Genomic DNA, 25,066 nt, shown 5'->3' on the forward strand with positions numbered 1-25,066 from the left:
GTCACGATGGAAGTGGATGTGTTGCAGATTTCTAGTCTATATTTTTGCTTTCAACCCGCCAACAAACATTCTACGGCATCATACACACGTCAACGGCGATGTGACATGTTCGAAAACACGACAATTTACGACATTCGTGAAGTGATTTCTTCATCCCACGCGCTAGGGCGCCTGCAGGGTGGCAGCAGCCAGGTCCCTTAAGATACTATTCACCCCCAACAAAAATGCCGCACCATACGGCTATTGCTGCTGCGGTTTCTCTTGTCCGTTGTGTGGTAAAAAAATACATTTGCTATTTTGAAGACCGCAAGTAACACACGGACTTGGCTTATTAAATACTTCGCACGACTCTAACTCTTCTTGCTTGATGTTGGCGGTAGCTATGGATCATATTACAAACGGTCTACGGTCGGTGGTCGGAAGCAAAAAATAAACCGCATTGAAATATTGATGGGTGTTTTTGCACAACAAGTAATGAGTTGGTTTGCGAAACGTACCAACGAAGTTGCGTATTGAGAGATTCATACATTATTTCTTGTATTATAAAGATACTTGTCTTTTTTATTTGTTCTTTATGGTGCTCATTTAACCTGTAAACAACACTGTATAAATAGTTGGGTGTATGAAAATGCAAATACAGCTTTCCTTAAGACATTATCTAAATTCTTTTTAAACATAAATATTGAAGAACTCTGTTTTCAAATACATCAACTCACGAGGAAAATTTAAGAACATCTGGTCAAAAAGCTATAGAATAATGGCATCTCTTTTCATGATAACGATAATTGATTGAAATAGACATTTTCCTTTAGCTGAATTCCTGCTCAGAATAAAGGGACTGTCCGGTCTTATCGAAACAATTGTTAGAACCAGCGGTATAGGTGCCATAAATTCAAGCGTCTACCTTCTGGCCCTTTAAGGGGAAAAAACGAAATCGTCTAGCATCAGATCAATGTGTCACATAGAGCCGTTTTGTTATGTTAATATGGAGTGTTCACGTGACATGAAACCATCGGTTTCAGTGGTTATTCCGTTAGGTAAATCATGTTTCTCCTATGTCGGTGCGAGGGACTGCATGTATTTCATACTCAGTTCTCATCACTAAAGCTCACCAAAGCAAGTGATATCTTCAAATCTTTCATTTTAGATGCTGCGATGATGTATTAAGTGTGCCATCTTTGCACTTTGTGACAAACCAAAAACCATAGCCTCTGAGGTCGTTGCCCAGACGATGTCCGGTGAGCAACAGACAGAAAATATTACACAACACAGACCAACGGTGTTGTGTTGCATTGGTCATTCCCGAAAACAGAAAAAAGACAAAGTCATAATTCCTTTTTTCCACTACTGTACTTGAATTTTTTTTCAGGATGGCTCGATAGTCGCGTTTGCCCAGGTGTTAACTATTGGTTGGTTGCTCAACCCAGCAGCGTAGGGTTAACCTTTTAGACTGCGACCCTTGATGCCAGACTTTAATGAGTTGCACAAGCAAATGGCATGATATAAATCATTTTCATCTTACAACAGTTTGCCGAAATCTACGTACCCGCATTCACGTATTGAAGACGCAGTGCGCAGTGAGATACGATGAACAAATATTCTCTTTCATACGATGGTGTTTTCTCATAACTACTATCACGGATTCTAATATATTATTCTGCAACTGGAAATAATTACAAACATAACTATCGACAGAATACAATCGTTACAATCTGAGACTTGTAAATCACAAATGTAAATGATTTTGGGTACTTGTTGGAGTTACACAATCAACTTAAACTGATTGCTATACAAAGTTAACAATCGCGAATTGATACCGTGATTGTGTTTATTTTCGAAAAATATTTTTATTTTTCGAATGGATATTAGCGTTTGTGTTATATTGAGACACAGGTGCACTTCCATGCATCACTACCGACAATGCTGAAGGCGTTGTTGTCTGATGTGGGTATGCAGAATTCGATGGAATGTGTAAAGTAGCATTCAGTTTTCTCTAGTCTGCTCACGAGCAAATACATACCAATAAAGTCTTTCAGACAAACTTTTCCTTTTCTTTATACGAAATTATCAACAGCAAAGACTACGTTATAAGGTAGTCATGACGTCTACATTGCCCGAAAAACCAACAACCAAATCGTTCTGCGACACTTGGGTCTGGGCCACGAGCACTAATCGGTCACGAGACGGAAGTTTTTCGTTAGATAAATTGACGCCTAACTCGGACCGTGAAACTATATCGTGACATCCTCCGGTGATGCATGCATCGACGGTCCCAAGTCTTCGGAAGAAAGTGCTCTCGACAAAAGAAAACACCTAAAACCTGATCCCCGAGAGGTGAGAAATCATCATAAAAGTGTAAACATGACCATTGTCACTTCCCGCTGGTCATTTAGGTTTTCATCCTCTTTCGTAGATCCACAAATTATTTGTTTGCACGTTTACGTTCCTCCTCGTCCACCTGGCTCTTTACTCTGGAGATAAATTTTAAGAGTTTTTCAGTTATTCCTTAAATCGTCGTTTCACCATAAGTCGAGTAGTTTACTTTCGAAAGCAATTAGTTAGTTTTAGGGAGTTTGCTAAGACATACTTCACCTAAAAGGCTAGTCCATGCTGCAAGCGACCGGTGAAAATGAGGCTGACAAAGAATACATAGACGGTCTGTTTGCTCGTCCGGACAAAGACAGTATATCTTTTGTGGTGGGTTAGAGTTAGGAGTATGATGAAAATGAAATCGAGAGTTTTCACAACATCTTTACTAGACATGATCCAGCAATACAAAGAAAGAAGGAAAAGATGAACAATGTATTTTCGTTGACGTTGTTAGCAAGTGATTAATCATGTTTGATATCCCTAGGTTATGCAATACAAATGCATGCTACTTAAAAAATATTAAAAAAATATTAAAGTCAATTGTCGCACTACGAGCAATTGCAATTAAGTTTGAGAAAAAAAAGCATCATTTTGGTTGATTTATTTTTAAACCAAGCGTAAGACTTTTTACACTTGTGATCACATGAATTCGATAGTTTTGATAAGGTAAAAAACTATTCATAATCTTTGTTAATAACATTTTTCTTACCATCACACACTGTGCTCCCTGCAGATATAGTTAACGTCAATTTAATTGGTACAAAAGAGTGTTTGCATAAAAGTCATTGACTATCGAGCGGATCGCTACCTCGATGTTTTGCTCAATTTATTGTCGAATGACCAAGGCGGAGCTCCCCTTTAAAGGGGCAGTAGTGACTAATGTCTAACAATAAATAATATCTTGTTGTATAAGCGGCTATACTTGCTGCATGCTGCACCTGCGATGTGCACCGTTAGAGACGCAACGATAATGCTGACGACCTTAGAGCACACCTTGTACCAAAGAAAAAAGCATGCAAAACGCATCCAAATTGATTATCTTCGATACGAGTGGGAAGGCATTTATCTCCTCTTCGTCTCTCATCTTGCCTCACTATCAGTCGCTTACCAGATAAAAAGTTGTTTCACGAAGAAGAATGTCGTTTTTTGCGGCAATAACAAACATTAATCCTTTCAAATGGAATGTTGATTTTCCGCATAGTGGGTCTGATTCAAGAATCGACCAACTCTTTGAAAGGGTATATTTTACAATAACATAAAATGAGCCAAAACGGCACGGGCAGATTTTCATGCGAGCAGAAAGTAGACATTTCAAGAGCATTTTCATTTCCAATTAAATCTTGTAATGAAGAAGAAATGATACATCTTTAAGCTGTATGTAACTTTCTCTCAAAGCAACATTCTTTTGAGATGCAAAAAAAAGTAAGAAAACATGGCAGTGGCAGTTAACTAAGCCGTCTTCGAGAAGCTGCGCCATTGTTGCGGGCAAGTGTCAAGTGATCTACTCAATATGTGAACTTTTTTACACATTAATACATTAGCTGCCCATCTTGTTTGTAGAGAAACTGGGATACATCTGAAAAGATTCAGGATCGAAGTTCATGGCTCCTCTTCAATCGTCATACCACTACTGTACAGTTGCGCTGGTTCATGCACCGAACTTGAACGGTCCGTTGTAAAATAGATCATCAGGAAAAGGATGACTGAACTGTTCCACGAAAGGTTGATTCATGCCGATTTATGCCGGTTTGTGTCGCTAATTAAAATTTAGAACATTATGAGAGCAGATTCAAAATACAAGGTACATCTAAAACTACACTGATAGATCACAATACATGGTAGAATTGCATTTTGAAGAAACACTGACCATCGAATCATGGCGTGAATGAAAAACAAAAACAATTTCGCCTACCATTTTTATTGCAATTAGACGCCTGCGACACTGCCCTACACGGACCGGTTGGCCAAGGTTTGCCGTTTCTCACGACTTATGATCATATCAAGAGCTGGTTGGAATTCCCAATTTGAACGTCAAATTGAACTATGTTTTCTTTTACTCGATTACTTCGACCTATATTAGTTTCAAGGATTTTAGCTCTATTCGCCAATTCTAGAATCGCAACCAACACTCATATAACTGAGAACCAAAAATTAAGTGCAGAAAAAATACAAAAGACGAACAAAGGTGGTCCACTGTTTTGTATTACGATCATCGCCAAGGTGGTCGGAAAATGTTGTTAACTTATTGTTGACATAATTTAGCATCGAAGATCTGTAATTTTGTTGCTGACATGAGGGCACCACGAGCCTATTAATGAGAAAACGGTCTCGATCGGAATCCCTTTCTACGCATTAAGGGTGGGAACTTGCACTATAAAAAGTCCCATTGCTCCCTCGAAACGAAGTATCGTTTGACGGAATTTCTGTTTGGTTGGTGCCTTGAAAACCAAGAGCCATAAATTCGATTTGACCTACAAACATGGGATAGACAATAAATATAGCACGGAGACGTTCCAGTTTTCAACAAAATCCAAACCAAGCCACACGATTTTACTGTTACTTGCTGTCGTCACTCGGACTCTTTCCTGTCTTGCAGATTCCATTCAAGGCAAAGCACCAAACATAAATAAATTATCGGTTTTGGGAGGAAATTTTCTTCAGCAGTTGGTACGCGGTCAGAATTCAACTGGTGGTCATATTGTGAAAAGATTTATCGATCAATAAAAACCCAATCAGCGACCAATCGAGCAACATTTCGTTGAGCGAACCTCATGGTCAGATTTCTTCTCATCGTTGTCGATCTCACCAACCAATAAGCTTCGATAGGTGAAAGTGACCATTGATTACAATTACACCTAATCGACCACACACAAGCATGGCTGACACACGTATTTCCTTCCGTGCCACCATCTAGTCTAAAGATTCTGCGTGAATCAAACAGGCATGTCTATGTTCTACTTATTGAAATAATATCTGACACAAATTATGTCTGATGTCTAATATTTTGATCAATTCTCCCTTGAAAGATGTAACTTATGCTTTTTTCTGCCTTTTTCCCCAGTAGTCCTATTAAATAGCTTTTTGTAGTATTAACGAGTCTTGCATCAGTATCACTACCAATGCCAGTAGTAATAGCAAACCACAGTTCAACTAATCTAATCATTGCAAAACTTTCAACCATCTTGTTCCGACTGTAAGAAGTTTAACAGTCAGTTGATTCTCTCTCCAGATTTGGCTCCGAATACATTAGGCTTTACGACATTGCTTTAATTGCTAGTCAACAAATAGTTTCCTCAACATCTGTTTAAACTGAAAATTTACTCATTCCTATCCTGGCTTTGCAACTTCTCAAATGGACAAACGAAAATCATAGAAAAGCCGTTTAGAGATAGGGAAACATGAAAATTTAATGAATACATCATAACAACACTGGATATTTCCTACTTACGGAAGTAATAATTATGATTAATTTACTGAATCTTCAAAACACGTTTCTTCGCGAAACGCTTATCGCACAGGCTCGCGAACATGTGTGAAAAAATGCCCACCGTCGATAGTGAAGAGTTATGTTGCTTTTGCCTCTTTGACTTACCGGAGACGTCTTATGAAAGCTAGTTGAATGACTTATTGAGTAGCACGAAAGCTGCAGCGTAGAGAATACTTTGGCGAACCTTAGCCTGTGTTCAAAGATGATATTCATCGCGACTCACCTTCTTGTACTTTTATGAGAATTATTATTGACTTCACTTGGCATAAAAAGAAAGAGCTTTGGCGACGGTTGAGAAACGGATCAAAAAGATACTGCAATAATTGTACAATTAGACTGTAAGTTTCTCTTCAAATTTTTTATGAATCCATTAACAACGGTTTTCATTAACATCAGCAAAAGTTACCGTCTTTCAAAAAGCTGGCCTTGAAAATCTGCATTCGCTTCCTACATGACTTCGTGTGACGCGATTTAAATTTATCTTATTAAGTTAAAGGGTTTGACAATTGTAGCTTTAAACAAACAGCTCTACCAATTTGAAATGACATGATTACACCATATGTTCATGTACTATTTTTCAGAAAAACGAAAGGCAAACAATATAACAATATGTGTTTTAATCCTTGAATAATTTTTACTGCCACGCTTTAGGGGACACTTTGGATAATTGGAGTAATGAAGACGAAGACGCAATTGTTCAAAAGTTATTATAATTAATGTGTGACTAGTCCAGAGGTCTCAAACTCATATTAGCATTTGGGCCGCAGGGGAAAACAACAGCTAGTCAGCGGGCCGCAGTGGAAAACAACAGCTAGTCAGCGGGCCTCGCCACATAAAGAAAATGTTTTTTCATTTAATTTTACGCAGTTTGATTTAGTTTGGATTTGAAAGAAATCGCATCGGTCACTTCTGTGTCGGCAGCTGAACCGACAAGAACATTTTCTTATGATTGCTGATGCTGAATATTCTGACTGGTATAACGTAATTCTATACTCCGCGGACGTGATCGCGGGACGCACAGAACAGGTTCGCGGGCCGCGTGTTTGAGACCTCTGAACTAGTCAATGCTCTTGATTGCCAAAGCGGCCTGCTGTGGCCAAAGCAAAAGATTTCAATCAATTGTTCTGCCGTATGTTGTAAGTTGTGTGTTGATATGTGTTAGTTTTGCTTTCTTACAAGTGGTCATAATGTTCAAAGTTCTGATAACTCCTTCCTGAAATGTTAAATCGCTTTGCTAAAAACTGTGCACCGTTTAACATTCAATTGATTATTTTTTTAGCATGCTTTGCATTGGAGCCTGCGCAACGAAAAATGTTGAGCATTCGAATCTTCCATCCTCGAACAGCCGGCAAGATACTGCGTGGAATGATCGGAACATGCAGCCGGCATTACTCGGCATAAATGATGGCACTATTGTTATGGCCACGGAGAGGCACAATATTTGTATCATCTCTTTTACTCGAATTTGCACAATCCAAGAATCATTCAAAAATCGTTAAACAGAAAAACAACGAAATTAAAACGATTACAGATATTTTCAAGGCTTGTCCCAGAAACAGTCCTTCCTACGAACAATGAAAGAATTTTATTTAAAAAATCGAAAAAAGATTGAGAACATTGCACTCGCCACAAAAGATATTTTCAAACAGAACTGCTCGAAAAAGAAAACATTTCGAAGTAAATTATCAACCCCCAACATAGAACACATTGTCGAAACGGGCAGCTGCCATTATTTGCATAAAAGTTAGACTAAAAACCAACACAAAATAGAGCACATGTTATTTTATGACGAAGAATGATGACTCTGTACCTTTTCATCATACCGTGCCTATATTTGCCTACCAACTCGGGATGGCAGACCATTTTGACGAGTTGGTACATTGCCATCGTATGCTAGTGATTCGTCGCACTTATCTTTTAAGCATGTGCGGCTTTGGCAAACACATACAACGCATAGTTTGAACAAAACACAAATCCCCACAAAATAGGTTCATTTATCTTTCTATAACGTTCTCAAATCTAAACCAGACTGTGTATCGTTTTGGAAATATTATTTTTGCTTTCGCTGCGCTCATTCTGGCAACCGTAGCAAAACATTCTAAATCCACGACGAAAGCGGATTGCAAAGCATGTTATATCTTCTGAGTCAATGATGACGAAATTTGTTTCAAAGGCGGGGTTACCTCGCTTTTCATCTTTATTGCCCTTAAGAAAAACCATCAAAGACTAAAAGTGATTAAGCATCTTTAAGTGATTAAGCAGCATGTACAGCAAAACCACATAATTGTGCCTAACATGCTAAATGTTGCATTTAGGCAAAGGCTCTTTTATGGCCTAACTCGATAGTGTGAACGCCGTTTTTTGCCGTTCGAAAGTTGGGTTATCATTTTGAGTTCGATCACAATTTACACGAAGTACTCTTCTTCATTCATACATTATTTTGCTGTACTCAGCTCAAATCTTCCAACTTACTGAACAGTGGTCCATTTCCTGCTCGTACTTTTTTATGATATGGTCTAAAAGATTGCTACAACTCATAAAACCGAACGTTGAAGGAAATTTTAAGAAGTTTATCATCAGTTTTTATTATGTGTATGCTTATCAATATGCCGCCAGGCGATGTCACAGTAAACTAGTTTACTGAGTGTCCACTCAACCAGAGGAGGACCTATTTAACTCAATCTCATCACGAACGTGGTACGTTCCGAAGCCACGATCAAAGCGATCGTAATTATGCAAATTGCATAACCCACATCAACATCACTGAGATAAAAGTCTCAGGAACTGATGGAGTAGACCACCAGGCTCAACAACCGGACTCACCTTCCCCTGCTGATAGACGCATCGTAGCTTCCGGACGATGTCTGTTGCCGGACGCAGAAATTGAGTCTCGAAGCGTTCCAGGTCACCATGATATATGCAGACAAGTAGATCGCGAGCCTGTCTGATCAGTATAGGGCGCGTGTGGTCCACGTACTCCGGATACAGTGGCCCCAGGCACTGGTCGATCAGCCTCTCAATGCACCTGTGAGCCGATGATAAACTGCCCGACAGCAGCTGCGTTGAATCCTGCTGCTCCTGATGATGAATCTGCAACAGAAATCGATCACAAGTTTGTATAAGGTGAGCCCACTTTTTCGTCCATGGTCGTCTAGGTGTAGCCATGATCAATTGAACATGAATCAGCTTCCAGATTTTTCATTTTAGTTTTAAGAACAATGTTCTTAAAAAATACAGACTACAGAGCAGATTATAGAAAACTTTGTTGTTCATCCAAATAGTTAATGTTGACCAAAGTTCCCAAAATTGTGAGTCATCGATTCATTGACCAGCCATCGATGCGGTGCGGATTACGAACATGGCAACAATCCCAGTAAGTCAGGGTCAGGCAATCTTCGGGAACGTATAACTGTATTTGCTGACAATGGACACCAGGCCTTTGCCAGGAGGCCTTTGCTCCCTACATTTGGTCATGATCTTTGGACTGGTCATCGAAGATGGCCGATCCAAAACGCCAACTAGATCGATTTGCTGTCAATCATTCGGAAATCTGTGGTCTCGACTACCTTGACCTTCGTTCATAATTATTGCACCATGTTGCGGCCTTTGATGAGATGGAAGCTCTTGCTCAAATTGCGCAAGTTTGAACCAGTACATGTTTTTTCAACACATTCAAAAACTTGTGCAGACGAAAGTGAAAACCGATCATTACTTGGTCGGAGTGTTTGGACTTTGGCTAACTTGGGTTGAAGGAGCCAATAGATTCGGCCAATTTTGGAACGCTGAAACTCCTGAACCTTCGAACCTTCAAAATTGGCATCAAAACATTAACGTGCAGAACACTCCAAAAGCGTTCAGTGTTATGATTATTTTTTACGTGATGATGGTAATACGTAACGGCCCCAGGGCGGTTGTCGACGGTATTAACAGGCTGATTTTGCCGACGATACTACCAAAACTGCCAATATTGGAAAGATGTACCAATTTTCAGCACCCAGTTTCATGTGTAAATTGCAGATTGTTTCTCACTGAAACTCGTTAACTTTTGTGAAGGGAATATCTATCTTCTTCTATCTATCTTCTTCGTCTTCAGGGTGTTTCATTAACGATGCATGACTTCATTTGGTTATTAAAAAACGGCTGAATATTTTTTAATGGTTGAATATTTATTTGAAAGGTTCATTCATTCCATTTTTTTGTGAAAAACAATTTTGGGACAATGTTTACCACGCTTGGCTTGGCAGTAGCTCATTCCGTCGACCTATTTTTGAGTACATTTTCGATTGTATCTGGTCCTATTTCGTCAATAGCAACTTGAATTTGGGTCTTAAGGTTATCAATAGCTGTTGGTATGTTGGAATAACATAAATGTTGATTGTGGCTGTGACTGTATGGCACGTAGCACCGTTCTGTTCAAACCAAACGCCGTCCAAGTTCTCAGCTTCAATTTTGCCGAAAAACCAAACAGCCAAAATCCGCATCAAACAGTCACTCGTTGTGAGTGCACTGGCTTCTTTTGCACGATGGGTGGGTTTTCCGACCCACAATACTGCTTATTAACATAGCCACAGAGGTGGAAATGATCTTCAATGAAGTGCGCTTTTGACTAATTTTGCGACCTACCACTTTGGAAATAAATGTTTCGTATTTCCCAATTTTCTGCAACCAGAATTATATTTTATACATAAATGTCATGACCTTTCAAACAAATGTTCAACCATTGATAAATGTTCAACCGTTTTTTTATAACCAAATGAAATCATGCATCGTTAATGAAACACCCTGTATATATAAATGGATATTTGTGTGTCTGTATCGTTTTTTCTCCAAAACTACTAAACCAACCCGCTTGAAATTTTGCACACCGTAGTTTTGTGATATCTGATTGTGAATAAAAAAAATTAGCCCTCCCACACTTCTGGGGAAGGGGGCCTCCCATACATTTTTTATGCTTCTACATAAATATAATTGCAATCGTTGAGTTTCGGAAAACAAAGAAAAACTAAAACTTCCAAACCATCTACACAAATTAAACCTATTCGTGTATCTTAATCTGATATTTGACAGCTTCCATCCAGTAGATTCCGATTGCCTTCTCGGCTTTCCCCAAAAAAGAACAAACCATTCCACAACGTGATGCATTTTAAAATTGTGCTCAGAACCCACCCGTATTGGTTGATAGGTTGGAAAACGTTTCGCTTTTTCGGTGCACTGATTTATGGTCGGAGCGAGAATACGATTACCAAGGTTTGGCATGTGGGTGGCGAAACCGTCTGTTGAAAATCGACGACGACGGTTTATGCTTCTCTCGAGTGTTTCGGGTCCGTTCTCTATTGAAAGTGAAGGCTGTCGTTTAGATTCACTATGAGACAGGGATTGGGTTGGTAGATTCAGCACTGTCACCACCTAGTCGCGATGTGGTATTGGTCGTGAGTGTGGTCACAAGTTCATTCCGGTTCCATGGAGACACAATGCTGACAACAATACGATTTCGTAGTGGGCACAAAACAAAACTAGGTCAACAAATAGTTCAAAGTTTACATCCAATTGCTTCGGCTACGGCTTCGAATAGTATAGAAGCAACCTCATGGTGTTGGAAATCGGAGAGTCAACAACGAAAAACGGTTGGCGTTGGGTTTGCCTTCTCAAGTTCCCCATCAATTGGTTGAAGCGTTAGATTGATTTGATTTGGTTACCAACATAAACCTCAGTGACGCACCATACTCCCAAGGATGCCGTGTCGTATGTTTACTTATTAGAAATTGGTTTTCATCACTTCGAGCCATGGTAAAAATCGTTACATGGACACAGGATGGAATCATCTTTACGGTTCGTTGGTTCAACCGTCGCACATTCGACCTCCCTGAAAACAATTCATGTTGTTTGTTCATATTCATGCTTTTCACCGAAATGAACGATAGTTCATCGTTAGAATGCAGTTAAATATTAGTTCCTTAATTCGTAAGTGAAACACTAAGTACATTATTTCATCTCTAAAATATTATTCAAAACGACGTGTTTGCGTATCAGAAGGGTCTTGAATTAGTTTCGTTTTCTAACTTAACCAAACCATGAACCAAACCCCCAAGCATAAACCACTATTACTTTTCTCACAAAATTTATATATTACCATCGATAATGAGAACTTTCCACGCTCGAATAAATAGAATAACGATAACGATAACGATGTGATGTGATGCAAACCGAGGGATCAAGTAGCACCTAAAAATGATATATAGTTGTGGATTGGTTAGAGAGTTCAATAGTCAATAGTTAAGTCAATGGACAAATCTATAAATGAACGCAATCTCCAACAACGAAAATATATTCTCTTCAAACTTAGGGTTTCGGCAAGTTCTGGCTTGAATGGACATTTTTTATTCCGAGTGTTGTTGATTTATAAACAAATTGCAACATAAGCCAGCAGTATTTCATGCACCCTTGAGCACAATGCCAAAAAAGTTTCCCATGCTAACTGTCCATAACCAAGCGTTTAAATAAGTATCTCTCTAATTCGGCTTCTTCTGCTCGTTGCGGTCACGTGCTGCGGTCGGTTAAACTTTCATAAAAGAAACAACAAATTTTATTTATGGCTTTGCTACATTCACAACACCCCAAAAAATACCCGTTTAACGTTTTTCGGTATCAACATAGAAGTTTGCCAAACGCTTGCCTTTTTCGTCTGGAAATCCCGCTTTGAAATCCCAATGTAAACAAACGATTTCAAACAAACCTATCAAAATATTCCCATGAGCCGACGATCAGGATTTAGTTGAGAGATATAAATAATTTATGACATATAAAGTACGTGTGGGGTGCGTTTCGGGAGGGTTCCTCGACTTGTGTAGCTCTTGCATTTTTTTCTTTCGCACGCTTTGCATCTCGATGACCTTCTCGCAACCCTCTGAACGAAATGGTTGAGATGGGATAGAAGGGTTGCTTTGGATCTCTTTTTGTTAATTGAGCAGCTAATGAAATTGCGTGGCCGTGTACGCTCTAAGCGCAAGGGAGGGGTTGATTCATACAAGGGTACAAATATGCCCTTAACCGCTAAAAGTGTCTTAAACACTTCCGGTAACGCAGTATGGTAGCGTGCAACATACAAATAAATTTTTTATTTGATTAGGACATGACGTGCTAGGCGTAATTCAGATTCCTTTTGTAGTCCTTCTATGAGAATGTGTTTCGAAAGTAGTCATGCATGATTTATGTTTTTAAGCGATAATTTAAGGGAATTGCTTATCTGTTTAAAATAGGTTTAGAAATTTATAAAGAAAATTGAAAATTTTCATTTTTCATCATTGAACTGGAGTTTCGCTTTCATTTTAGGCCGGGTTCGATTACAGAAACAGAATTAGGGATCTGCTATAATTGACTCAACACTATCACAATTAACCATTCGTCACCTTTCGGAGCGCTTTTACTCTCACTCTACCGCTTTCCCGGTATGTCTTGTAGAGGTCTTCTCGAAGCCAAAGTGATGATAGCATGCATCGAGCGAATTCAGAGCACGAATCGCCTGATAGGATGACGTAACACCCGACGAAAACGAACGAGTATGGCACCGAAAATGTAACAAAACCCAAAACAGCCAACCCGCAATAAAAGAAACTGCATCTCTCCCTGACAGAAAGGTTTTCTTACTCATGACAGCACTGAAAATTGAGCTTATGAAATTACAATAAAAATCACCAAATAAACACGAAAGTGGTGCAATGAAATCGAACGCTTATCCACCGAACTCTCGTCATGACTCTCAATCAAGTTTTGCACCGGGATCAACTGATGAAACCGCCAACATCATTTGCTTAACCAACAACCAATTTATTCCACAAACTGTCTTTCCGCTGGTTGGTGATAAAACAGATTCCTCAAAATAACCTCCTGTGCTTGTGTACTCTGGGTTCTTGTGAACGTTTTTATGCTTGCAATAATCGCACAATACCGGTCTCTGTAAACCTAAAAACGCACACACATAAACTAAAATAACAATCAAAATGAGATGAAGGTGTCCCTTTAAGGAACCGGCAGATCAAATATCAATAAAAATCCTATCCTAACCTTCTCAGTATTTACATACATACTGTATCGATTACTGTCCGAAAATCGTGTTGCCTGCTGCTTAATTACTCTTGCGAATGTGAAAGGGCACGTTTTGAAGTAAAAACCACACTACAAAAAACATATTTTTAAAAAACCAAAAGACCTTTATTTCGTGATACAAATGCCTTATTGGATTCAATAAATTTTAAAGTTGCCAAACTCGTCCCATAACCATGCCAACAAAATACTCAAAATACGTACAAGAAGAAAAGCTTCATGTGAGTAAACGAACGTAATGGTCTGTAGTAATTTGCCACATGTAAAAAAATGCATTCTGATGTAAATCAGTTATCGCAGACAGATAATTATAAAAAGTAAACTTAGGTTTGAATTAAGAACATTAAATACCACAGACTGCTCTTTTCTCGCATAATACATATTCTTTGAAAGAGAAACACCATAACTTTTCACATATCAAAACAAATCATAGAACCTTTTCTTCTTCCTTATTAAAAGATCCATTTTCACATGTTATATATAGTTGATGTCATCAAATGACTGCGAATCGATTATGAAATTCAGTTACGATCATTAGCGATACCGATATCTTCTTAGAAAAATGCACTCTGGCAATGCGGAAAACTTTCACTATTTCTACGACCCATCTTCATTGAGTTGTATCGTTTTCGATTTATCAAATTCGTAACGCAAATCTCAGGTGCGATTTTTGTACTGCACGAACTATTTATCAATAGGAAACACCTTAGCATTATGCTGCGTTATGGAAAGTGAAACAGTGCCCTACAGTGAGTTTTTTTGCGAGAGATGTTATTCGTCTGAAAGCAATGAAGAACGCGCTCGTTCCAACCCAATGACAACGTTTAACAAAGCGCATTTAAAGGCGAGCATTGTCTATTAGCCCACGATTACCCATTGACCCAGTCACGAGTTTGTACGCGATCAGGGAAAGTCGCTCTGCGGGTGTCTCCATAGGGAGATCATCTATACAGATACTCTCTGCAAAATACCTTTTGATATAATCGGCACATTAAACATAGCATCTCCATATCTGTGGACGGTGGCTGATGGTAGACGCCTCAAATAATTGCACAGCGAAGATAATACCAAACATATTTCCAATTTCCTGAACAATTCATTTTGGAATTTCAGGCCCAGCGTATGCATATCCCGCTAAGAGGCTACATATCTTCGCACTTTCGGACAAATGTAGAACTAGATCGCCATGACAATGCCAAAGTAAAATATTTTTTATATTCACTTCATTACGACGGTCAGCAGTTATGTATCAATGTGCAAGATTTGCACACATTTTCCAACTATAATCGAACCGCTACCGGGCATTAGAAATGCTAACTTAGGATGAAGACATCTGATAGGACATCTTAAATACTTGTAAGTAAGATATGCTCCATATCATCGAAACAAATATCGGTATACACGACACACTCAAATTCTGAACATTAAACAAAAGTTCATTATAGAAGATTTCTCGTTGAATTATTGCTGCTTCTGGCCTGAACGCTACATTTCCAAACGAAACTGTCCAATATGCAGGCCTAAAATCCAAACAATCCAAACCTGGAGCCATTCGGAAGAAACACCAGAAAACGACAGGAATCTTAACAAAACATTGATGTCGCCAAAGGACCCAATGTGAATGTTTTGCAGACTTCAATATTGGTTTTTACTCGCTCCTTGTCATATCATAGGATAGCGAGGTGGAGCAACACTCGCTTCTCGCTTTTTTTTAATTGTGTTGGCATTGAAAACCTAGAAAATCGATTGAAAGGCGCTGAAAGAAATTATAATAACAGTAGGACAATAAAACAACATTCAAACTCAAACCAGGTGCCTTTGGGAAAGCTCTCAGTAACGAAGCAATTAAAACCACAATATGTTGAGACTGAGTTGTACAATATGTTGTACCTAAAGTTTTGGAGAGACCGTACGATAGAGAACCAGCAATTCTAAATATTCAAATCAATTTAAATGCCCAAGCTTTCCGCTTGTTCATAGCACTCTATACTCCTTCTTGTGGTTACCTTATAGTTATCCGCAGATTCCAATTTTACATTTAGTAGCGGTAATCTACCAAAAAAAAATCTACCCAATGTAGTTTTGTGATACACAACTAAACCAACATAATTATTGCTGTAATTCACGATCACCTTCACTAAACAGCGAACGAAAGAACGAATAACAAAACATTTGTAACGCTGATCGATACCACCAAAACGTTACTTAAAACGGTGTCACAGAAGATTGACTGTGGGAAAAACACTCGAGAAGAAACGTTTTTTCACGAATTTCTGAGATTCATTCGTTTGACGTGAGAAACCACAAAAACCAGAAACACACGCTGCCGAAACCTACCGTGGACCGAGTATTGCACCTTGGAATCCAATATCTCAGACGGCGCATCCAATCGATCGCTGAGAGTTATCGACGGGAAGTTTATGGTTTGGCTTGCGCACCGGGTTTCGTTTGAGGGGATCAGAAACACCAACATATAAAGGTCTGATATTGCGCATCTGGCCATCCTCTGAGAAATCATTTTCTGAGAAATTTTAATTACCCAATGCCACACAGAATGCGCCGTGGAATCTTCGGAGCAGCTACTGAACCCCATTAACGTTCCCATCAGTTGTCACCGACTGAAAATCCGAAAGACCATTCTTAACGGGATTTGCGTAAAAGCTTCACTTCCCTTTTACGAACGGTATTTTTATAGCATTCCTCCTGTAACAAGAGGGGTTTTCATTATTTTTATATGTATGCCGTCTGGTTGAAGTTACAAATCACTGAATAATAAAATTCCATGAGGGATGCAACTTTATTTTTTTTAATGTATACACATATATATTCCAATACTAAACACATAACATAAAATAAAATGTGACAGTATAGCTAAAGATATCATACTGATATTCTACTCCTGCTTATGGTAAACCCATCACCTCTACCGAACAACAAAAGGTCTACAATATTATCGACCTCTCGCGGTCATCTCGTACAGCCTAGTTCATCTAGTTATGCATTCATGCACGATTCACTTTCACTGTACCAGACGAAAACTTCCGATTCGGGACCAACAGCAACATCGCAATCCTCCCTCCCGAAACCAACAACCTAGTTACACTAGAATCAAAATATGCTCCGGCCATCTTTTCTCTGCCGGAGTCTTTGCTGCAAGCAAAATATCTACTTCGCGGAGAAGGAAACTCTAGCCAAACGCTCTGAAATAACCGCACGGTCCGATAAACACCTCGTGAATAGATTAGGCCCAGTTCCTGGCCGACTTAGAAAACGATACAGAACCGAGCATACCGGAGGGCCGCACGACAAAATTCATGCTATACTCGGCCACACCACCACTCTGGCTCACATACCGCCTGTGATCAACGTAGAAAATCGTGTTACTGAGGTCACCATATGCTTGATCCATACGGTTATACGAGCAGAGGGAGGTTTCGTCGCCTAATCTCGAAAAGTACATCGTCTGAGCTACGAAGCTGTTCAATTGCAGGAACTAGCAATGAACCATGAATTCCATGCTTAGTGGGATGCTTTCAGTGGGATACATCTAAAATAATTAATTACACTCCTCAATATGTGCCTGTGCCATCCCTGATATGTTACGTTTTTTTATATAAAACTCACAAGCAACTGAGTGGAACTTATGGATCATCCTAACACGTCATTCTGGACAGTAGGCTAATGTGTCGCCTAGTTCACGAAGTCCATGGCTAAATATCATATAATTGTTTTAGCAGCATATGAATACATTTAAATTCAATTAATCAAATTCCTCCCGTATTCCTCCCCCCTTCCTTCCTTTCTCCGATTTAATTCCCGGTTGCCGTTCGGTGTTACCCTATATCTATCAGTGTCGTGATGCACTACAACCGATGTGTGTACGGGGCTAAGGATAGTATTTAAAAGACTGAATTTAAATGAGGTTTATACGCAGATTGTGAAAAAAACTTCTTTTGTTTACTACCTTCAACGAAAGCAACATTTAAGCTTCAAAGCGTCCTGGAAACAGAACCTCCGTCTTGATTATTCACTTTCAAACGAGTAATAGTTTCACCGAATCGACGATGGCACACGGCAGCTGTCTTATGCATCTATACCAACAAAATGACGTTTGACAGGACATGCAAAAGCGCGTATTCTAATGACCAATTACGTGGGCTATTGAATACATGGTCAGTTCAGTGTTTTGATCAAACCTCCATTTTCAAAACAAGGTAGCAGAAGAAACGAGGTAAATCAAACAAATACATTTGTCATTCGCAATCAAAGCTCCACCAGTTATCAAGCTGTGGTAGAACAATAATTTACTTTAAAATATATTGCCCACAAAAAATCAACTTCATAAACGATAACAGAGAACTTATATATTCAGCTACTTTAAGATGCTCTTCAATAAATGCTTAATGCTCTGAATGCTCTCTTAATCTTAATAGTCTCTGAGATTTCTCAAAAAGTGCTGAACAAATTTAGGAGCATTCAATGTTTTTAACATTGATTATGGTAATGTTACTAGTCCTCGAAACTAACGGATTAGTGAGGAGTATCAGCTTCTCGTTCCGATTTCTACGCGCTAAGAGAGCATAGAGGTGAACTTCACCATATACTACACATGAATTAAAGCGCAATGTCACACTGCTTCATCGTCCCTTGATTGAATTATTTGAAAATTGAAAGTTAACCAGAATCAACTACCCTACCGGTGACCGCCCGCTCGCCCGCTGAAACGCGGAACATTGACACGCGCGGGTGCTCATGAGTCAGTTCGTGACATTGAAAGTCGCCGCCGCTGGCAAGGAGTCTGTCCATGTTCTATAGCATGGGCACCGGGTTGTTTTAGCTACCCACATCGTTGGTTTGCAACGTTTGCGCCTGTATTTGAAAGCGCGACCAGCGAACATCGCGTTGCTGTCGAACTGATGAGTCACGGTTTACATAAATGATACTATGGAGCATAGAGCTGGGAAAGCTTTCGTAATTAGATGATTTCACCTTCAGTCTGTCGCTGGACTCTGTCAGTCAAATCACAATTCGGGTAGAGCGAGGCCGTAATAGTACAAGTCGTCCAGCGGTGTGTTAAGAAACATTTCCCCAAATACTGGAGCGCTGCGAAACTCGGCAATTCTCGTCTAGGTTGTCGTAGAGGTAATGTTTGTGTTGGTTTAATGTTTGTTTTGTTCATTTACACATGCTCATTAAGTCTTCGATATTGGATGATATTAGTAAGGAACTTTCTTCGATCAACTGTTTGTCGATTACTAGAAGTAATTTAAACCGTTGCGTTATATACTCTTTGACAAGGAGAAACTTAATATCGGAATCTCATGAAACTCAACAAAATATTGAATTGCTCAATGTTTCATTTCCAAGCAACCCCAACCCCGAAATTCTTCCATCCACACAATATTTCATTTCCGCTATGCTTAACTGTTTCACATCAAGTTTATCCAAATTATCAAACAATGTGTTTAATGTAGCATTTCAATTGTATTGCCATGCATCAGCCAATGTTTTCATTTTTTTCAACACTTGGAACAAGGAAGAAGGTCATAGAATACGGGTTACTCTCATAGTTACTCTCAAGTAAATGATGGGAATTTCCCTTTCTTGTGTCAAATGTCACTTTTCTACGTAGTCTGACGCTAAAGACAAAAGTTTAAAATTTGTTTGGGGGTCAAGGTGCGGAGCGAAACAAACTAAATATTCACACTTCCGAACGCAACTACAGTTGCGTTCAATTGTTTGGTGGCGAAGTCAATGTTCGATACGACAAAAAAAAATTCATAGGCCGTGGACTCCTCGACGCATAGGGGATCTTCGGCTGCACTGATAATCTACTCTGTTACTCAAATTCTGCTTTCCTTTTTCCCGCACATAATGTGCGATCGGCCGCTGGAAGTCGTACCGTTAACCATGCTCAGCTAACGATTGGTACCATCGACCAATCGATCCATTGCATGCTGCCAGCTCTAACGGTCCGTCACTCTGCCAAGCGTGGACAACCGGCCACGACAGCATGGACCCAAACACATCGACAATCTGGCACTCCTCCATCAGACTGAAGCCTTCCTTTCGGCACGCAGATTTTCTGGACTTTCGATTTCAATCGATCTGCGATCGATCTTTCAACCGTCGTATGCCATTGCCGCCAACAACGATGAGCTAAAATACACTGATTGGCTGCCTGTTTAGAGAGTGCTATGCTGAACCCGCAGGCATCATGCTACACGAAGTACTGTCCTGCGGTCTTCAGATCTTCCTTTAGCTGCACTAGCAGTGTGCGGCGGTTTCGCTACACGGCGCTACTTCGAGTAGCAAATCATATATGGTAATAATCATTTGAACTGCGTTTTGTGATTCCCATCGAATGCTGTATGTTAAAGAGGGGCAGTATTGGCCACTACAAATAGACTGAGATTTTGTGAAGAATCTGAACGGAAAGTTAGAAAGTTACCAGGAGCCGATCGAGGGATCAAACGAGATCATCTCCCATAAGGTTGCCGGTAATAGTAGACATCGGGGATACAAAAACTACTGTATGCCGGTATCCACACATGGCACACACCGCATGGTTTTCACACAATTAATCAATCGTCCCGTGCGTGCGAAACCCGTCATCGTGAAGATAAATTTGCAAAAGTCCCCTTACAAAAGATTAGGGAAAGACCACCTCGAACTACGAACATGAAAACACGATTACATATTGTGAGAGAAAATGAGAGAGATGAGAAATGAAATTCATTATTTCCCGCGGACGACTTGCCGTGATGGTGTTTTTAACCTCTTGAACCCCGAAAAGTTGGCCAATTTCTAACTTCGAATGAAGTTACCCTGTCGTTGTTGAACTGAGGCCAGATATATTTAATTCGGCACTAACGATGCTGTCGATCGCAGCTTCGGGCCGTACGATGCCGGGGAGCAAGACGACTCTCACGACCGTTTAACGAATCGATACCGCCGGAGATGGGAGATTGTTTAATTTGTTGGAAAATTGATTAGCAAAGCGAATGACACGCTCGACGAAAAACGTGTACAAGGAGCAGAAAGCTACCCCATAACATTCTATGCTGTTCATGTCTCGAAAACTTCTTTTAACACAACCCGCAAGCATTTATTTGTTCTTTGCAAATCAATTTTCAATCGATTTATAAATAATCTATTTGCCTAATAATTTAATTTACGCAATAATAATAGAAAATTAAAAAATTAACAAATAAATGATGTACTGTAATGATTGAGCCATTATGTATAAGCAAACTGTGTTGAACAGCTGAAAATAATCTGTCACCCATGAAAAAAATTGTCCTAATTCACAAACCTTTAGTTTTATATCGATGTTGGCAAAGCTGGAGTTTTCATTAGCCACAGTTTCAATCTGACAATGTTTCAAGTCATCCTGCGGTACGGCCATGCATGCATCCGCCTCCGTGTTGACTATTTCTTGCATGGTACTGCTCGACTTGATCATGACGGTTGTTTCGCTAGTGTCTTTCGAGTTGGCAAGAGCTTCCTGCTCCAATCGAAACTCTTCCGTCTCTAGCTTCAGTCGAGCTGAAGCTAGTGAAGAGTACGGTTCGCGATTATCTTCGGGTCGCAGCTCTACCGAATGATCTTCTAAGTACCAGCAAGATGTACTGCTCGACTGTAGGGTCGGTACTTCTATCTTCTGGTAAGCGACAATTTCCTGCACAGAAGACAGTTCTTCCGATACATTTGAGAAAATGGTAGAATTGACTCCTCCAGACAGCACATCCTTGCATCGTTTCAGATAGCTCTTCATTTTCGAACGACTTTTACGTACTTCTCCGCGACATAGCGTTTCGCAAACCCTGTCATTTACCGAAGAACAATCATCAGCATTCATTGTAATGACTTTCTTAAGCCCAGCCATACGGAGATCGACGGTATGGCGACAGGAGTCGGTTGCAATGGTTGTCGTTGAGGTGGACGAAATGTTCGTTGAAAGGTTCAGCGATTCATTAACTTTCCAGGTTTGACCATCGAATGATTTTGTGCAACGGGTGTTGGAAGAAACCTGAGGAAAAGAAGAAAGATAATGGAAACGTTTATAGTGCTATATGTTTAAGTCTAATGAACATGGAAGCATTTCAAAAAAGCCTAATTCAAATATATTTTAAGCTAAATTCAAATTATAGTAGACGATGAGGCAAATCTTTAAGCACTGCCGAAAGAGTTCCCGTAAAAGTGATGAAAATGTAATAAACAATAAGATGTCCTAAAGGTAACATCACTTTTACAATTAATGAAACCGTTACTTATACTGATAATTGAACGGTTTATGTCAACGAATCAATCAATAGCTTACCACTAGTCAACTCGCGCAACATACATCATAAAAGGACAATGACGATATTCAACGGAAACAAAAAAAATCTTATGAAAACCTGTTTGCACTCCCAAAAATGCGATCGTTGTTCTACGAAAAAGGAGACACTGGAGCTCATGAACTACCAAAATTTTGAATGAGAACAATAATGAATGGACCATCTTCTTATGTGTCCGACAGGTTCGGCACCAACTGGGGAACAGAAAAGAAAAGAGCAAACAATATTTATCGGTTCCCGTGGATCATTTGGAAAAGTACGAAATCGAAAGTACTCTTCAAACAACATAAAAGCATTCTTTTCCAAGTGCGGCGATCCAAAAATGGTCATTTAACGCTGCATACTGGAAGCGGTTTGTTCGGTTTTTCTTAATTGAATCCGAGATTCGTTCACGGTTACGGCTGCAAAATGATGGAAAAAAGGGCAACCACATGAATGGTGACCAATGTTCCACATTGTACTCTTTTCCGTTCGATTTCGTTTCGTGATCAATTCAAAAAGTGAAATTAAAAAATTGGTAAAGTCGTGCCGCAAATTCAATGCCCAATAAGGTGGAAGGCACACAATGGGGAGCAATTATCAACCTGTGATGCAGGGCGTGGCGTAAAGCCAGTAACAGCTGTTTTACACCTTTCATGATCGAGTAGCGCGCCACACCATATCCAGTTAAGTTGGCCATTCCCACTCTTGGAAGAATATACAATGACGACGACGAGGAAGCGAGCATGACGACCGTGAAATCTCTTGTAGAATAGATGTATTGATTTTATTTAATTATAGTTCAGACCGTATTGGCACCATGATTCACACCATGGCGATTCTGTCGCAACTCTACGGTCACAACCGTCAATTCCTATTGGAAACTCCAATTAATTATTAGATAGCCAATTTTAATGATCTTATAAGTCGCTACTGAACCAAAGCGTCGGTTGGTCCGGCAACCGATGACGTGTGTGCTACAGAACAAAGTGCTGAAAAATTGACACCGAACTTCACAATTCACATCGAACTTCGAAATAAATGTTCAGCCATTAAAAAATATTTCGCCGTTTTTTATAACCAAATGAAGTCATGCATCGTTAATGAAACACCCTGTACAATAAGTAATAAAAAATAGATAGATATATTGATGTGTATGCAAATTGCACGCATTTGATGCAATAGACTGTTCCAAATTGAATTCTAGAGACACAGCCCACAATAGTCACAACTTCTCTATCACTAGCCGAGAATCGTAAACAAAATCAGAACAGATATCAGTGCTCCACACCTGAGGAAGGACAGTAGGAATAAAATTTACAGAATGATCTCGTTTCATTCAAAGTATCGATGGAGGGAAAAAACATCATATGCTTGATTTACAAGTTACAAAATGATGCATTCGGTGCCCAAATTTAAGCTCTTAAAATGGGAAATGATGCGTCTATTTATTAAGCAAAACCTTTTTTAACCTTTTTTTGTAGACCATAGACTTATTGTTGATGATAAGAGATTTCAAATGCTGTAAACAGGATTTAAAATTTCACCTAGGTATTGTGTTTGACCAAAAACCTATGCACATAAGACCATAAAGATAATAGCAACCAGAACAACTAGTGGCCTTACGTGGAGCCTCGAGTAAAAAGTACAGATTTATCGTTATAAAGTCCCGTAACGATTATGACAAAGATCAGCGAATCGAATTTCAGATTCGAAGCCACAATCGCGAGAGTAGCAAATCGTGCAACACAATGGACTATCGGAAGTCCCTAACAAGACCATATGGCCAGCATACAGGCGGTTTTGACAATAGAATGAAGATCAAAAAAGACGCAAGGTCTCGTGAAACCGCCATTTTCAATTTCGGACGCCTATTAGAGAACTTAGCTTACTGGCGAAAGTGATATTTTTCAACAACATGTGCTTGCACTTACCTCATATTCATGTAAGCCTTATCATTACGTCGCCTATACCTGGGCGTGTGATAATGAGACAATAGTTTTGCTTGTTTTGCAGAAATAATTAAGATCATAATACACTCCAATCTATCAGGTAATGAACGTAATGAGTTTTCTTTTTCTGCTCACTTGAAATCAACAGATTTCTTGCATGATTATTTATATTATTATTATCTCATCGGCTATGAATAATTAAAACAATTGTTGAACCTTTATTTATTGTCGAGCACTCCATCTGACATGGCAATGCATAAGACAATTGGTTTGCTCATTTACTAACAAGCTGCTTTGTGCTGTTGCTAACGCGACTTTCATATGGCAGCAGTGCAGGTAAGCTTTGGAGAGGACATTCTCAATTACCAAATAACGAAACTCGCTCACGAAAAATTCATTAAATTTTATATTCTTCCACCGGTCTTCATCAACCAGACCTCGACACCTGGATGTTGCTGGACACCTGGGGGTTTGTTTACGAAGTTGCAAAGCTATGCAACGAAGGTTCCGGAAGTTTGTTTCGGGATCACGTTTTAGCCACTATTAGCAGAGAAAACATCGACTAAAGTGCAATAAACCAAAAGAACAAATATAAACTCTCAAAATAAACTGCCCCTAAAAGCTCCCAATATAAACTGCCATCTACATGATTAAACATTGGTAGGTACGTATTTTTTTTTTATAGTACATTGGAACGTAATTCCAAAAGCGACTCAAAATGTGCTCACTGATATATCTTAAAGCATCCTACTAAGGCTATCGGTGCAAATTACGATCAGTTTTATTTTCGAATTTGAGGTTTTTCATCTTTAATTTAGAACTTTGAAGATGCAGCC

The 25,066-nt window shown here is 39.4% G+C and overlaps 1 protein-coding gene across 1 annotated transcript in view; it reads right to left on the reverse strand.

The window, feature by feature from the left end:
• LOC131216040 (uncharacterized) overlaps window positions 1-25,066 on the reverse strand; it is a 108,466-nt gene that overhangs the window by 76,064 nt on the left and 7,336 nt on the right. Inside the window, exons 2-3 of the mRNA XM_058210438.1 lie at window positions 21,273-21,989; window positions 8,681-8,947 (exon numbers count right to left, since the gene is read on the reverse strand). Of these exons, the coding sequence (XP_058066421.1) occupies window positions 8,681-8,947; window positions 21,273-21,989 (984 nt within the window). The remainder of the gene's footprint in view (window positions 1-8,680; window positions 8,948-21,272; window positions 21,990-25,066) is intronic.

This window comes from Anopheles bellator, chromosome 1 (genome assembly GCF_943735745.2).
Source record: "Anopheles bellator chromosome 1, idAnoBellAS_SP24_06.2, whole genome shotgun sequence".
In the NCBI taxonomy this organism is placed as follows: domain Eukaryota; kingdom Metazoa; phylum Arthropoda; class Insecta; order Diptera; family Culicidae; genus Anopheles; species Anopheles bellator.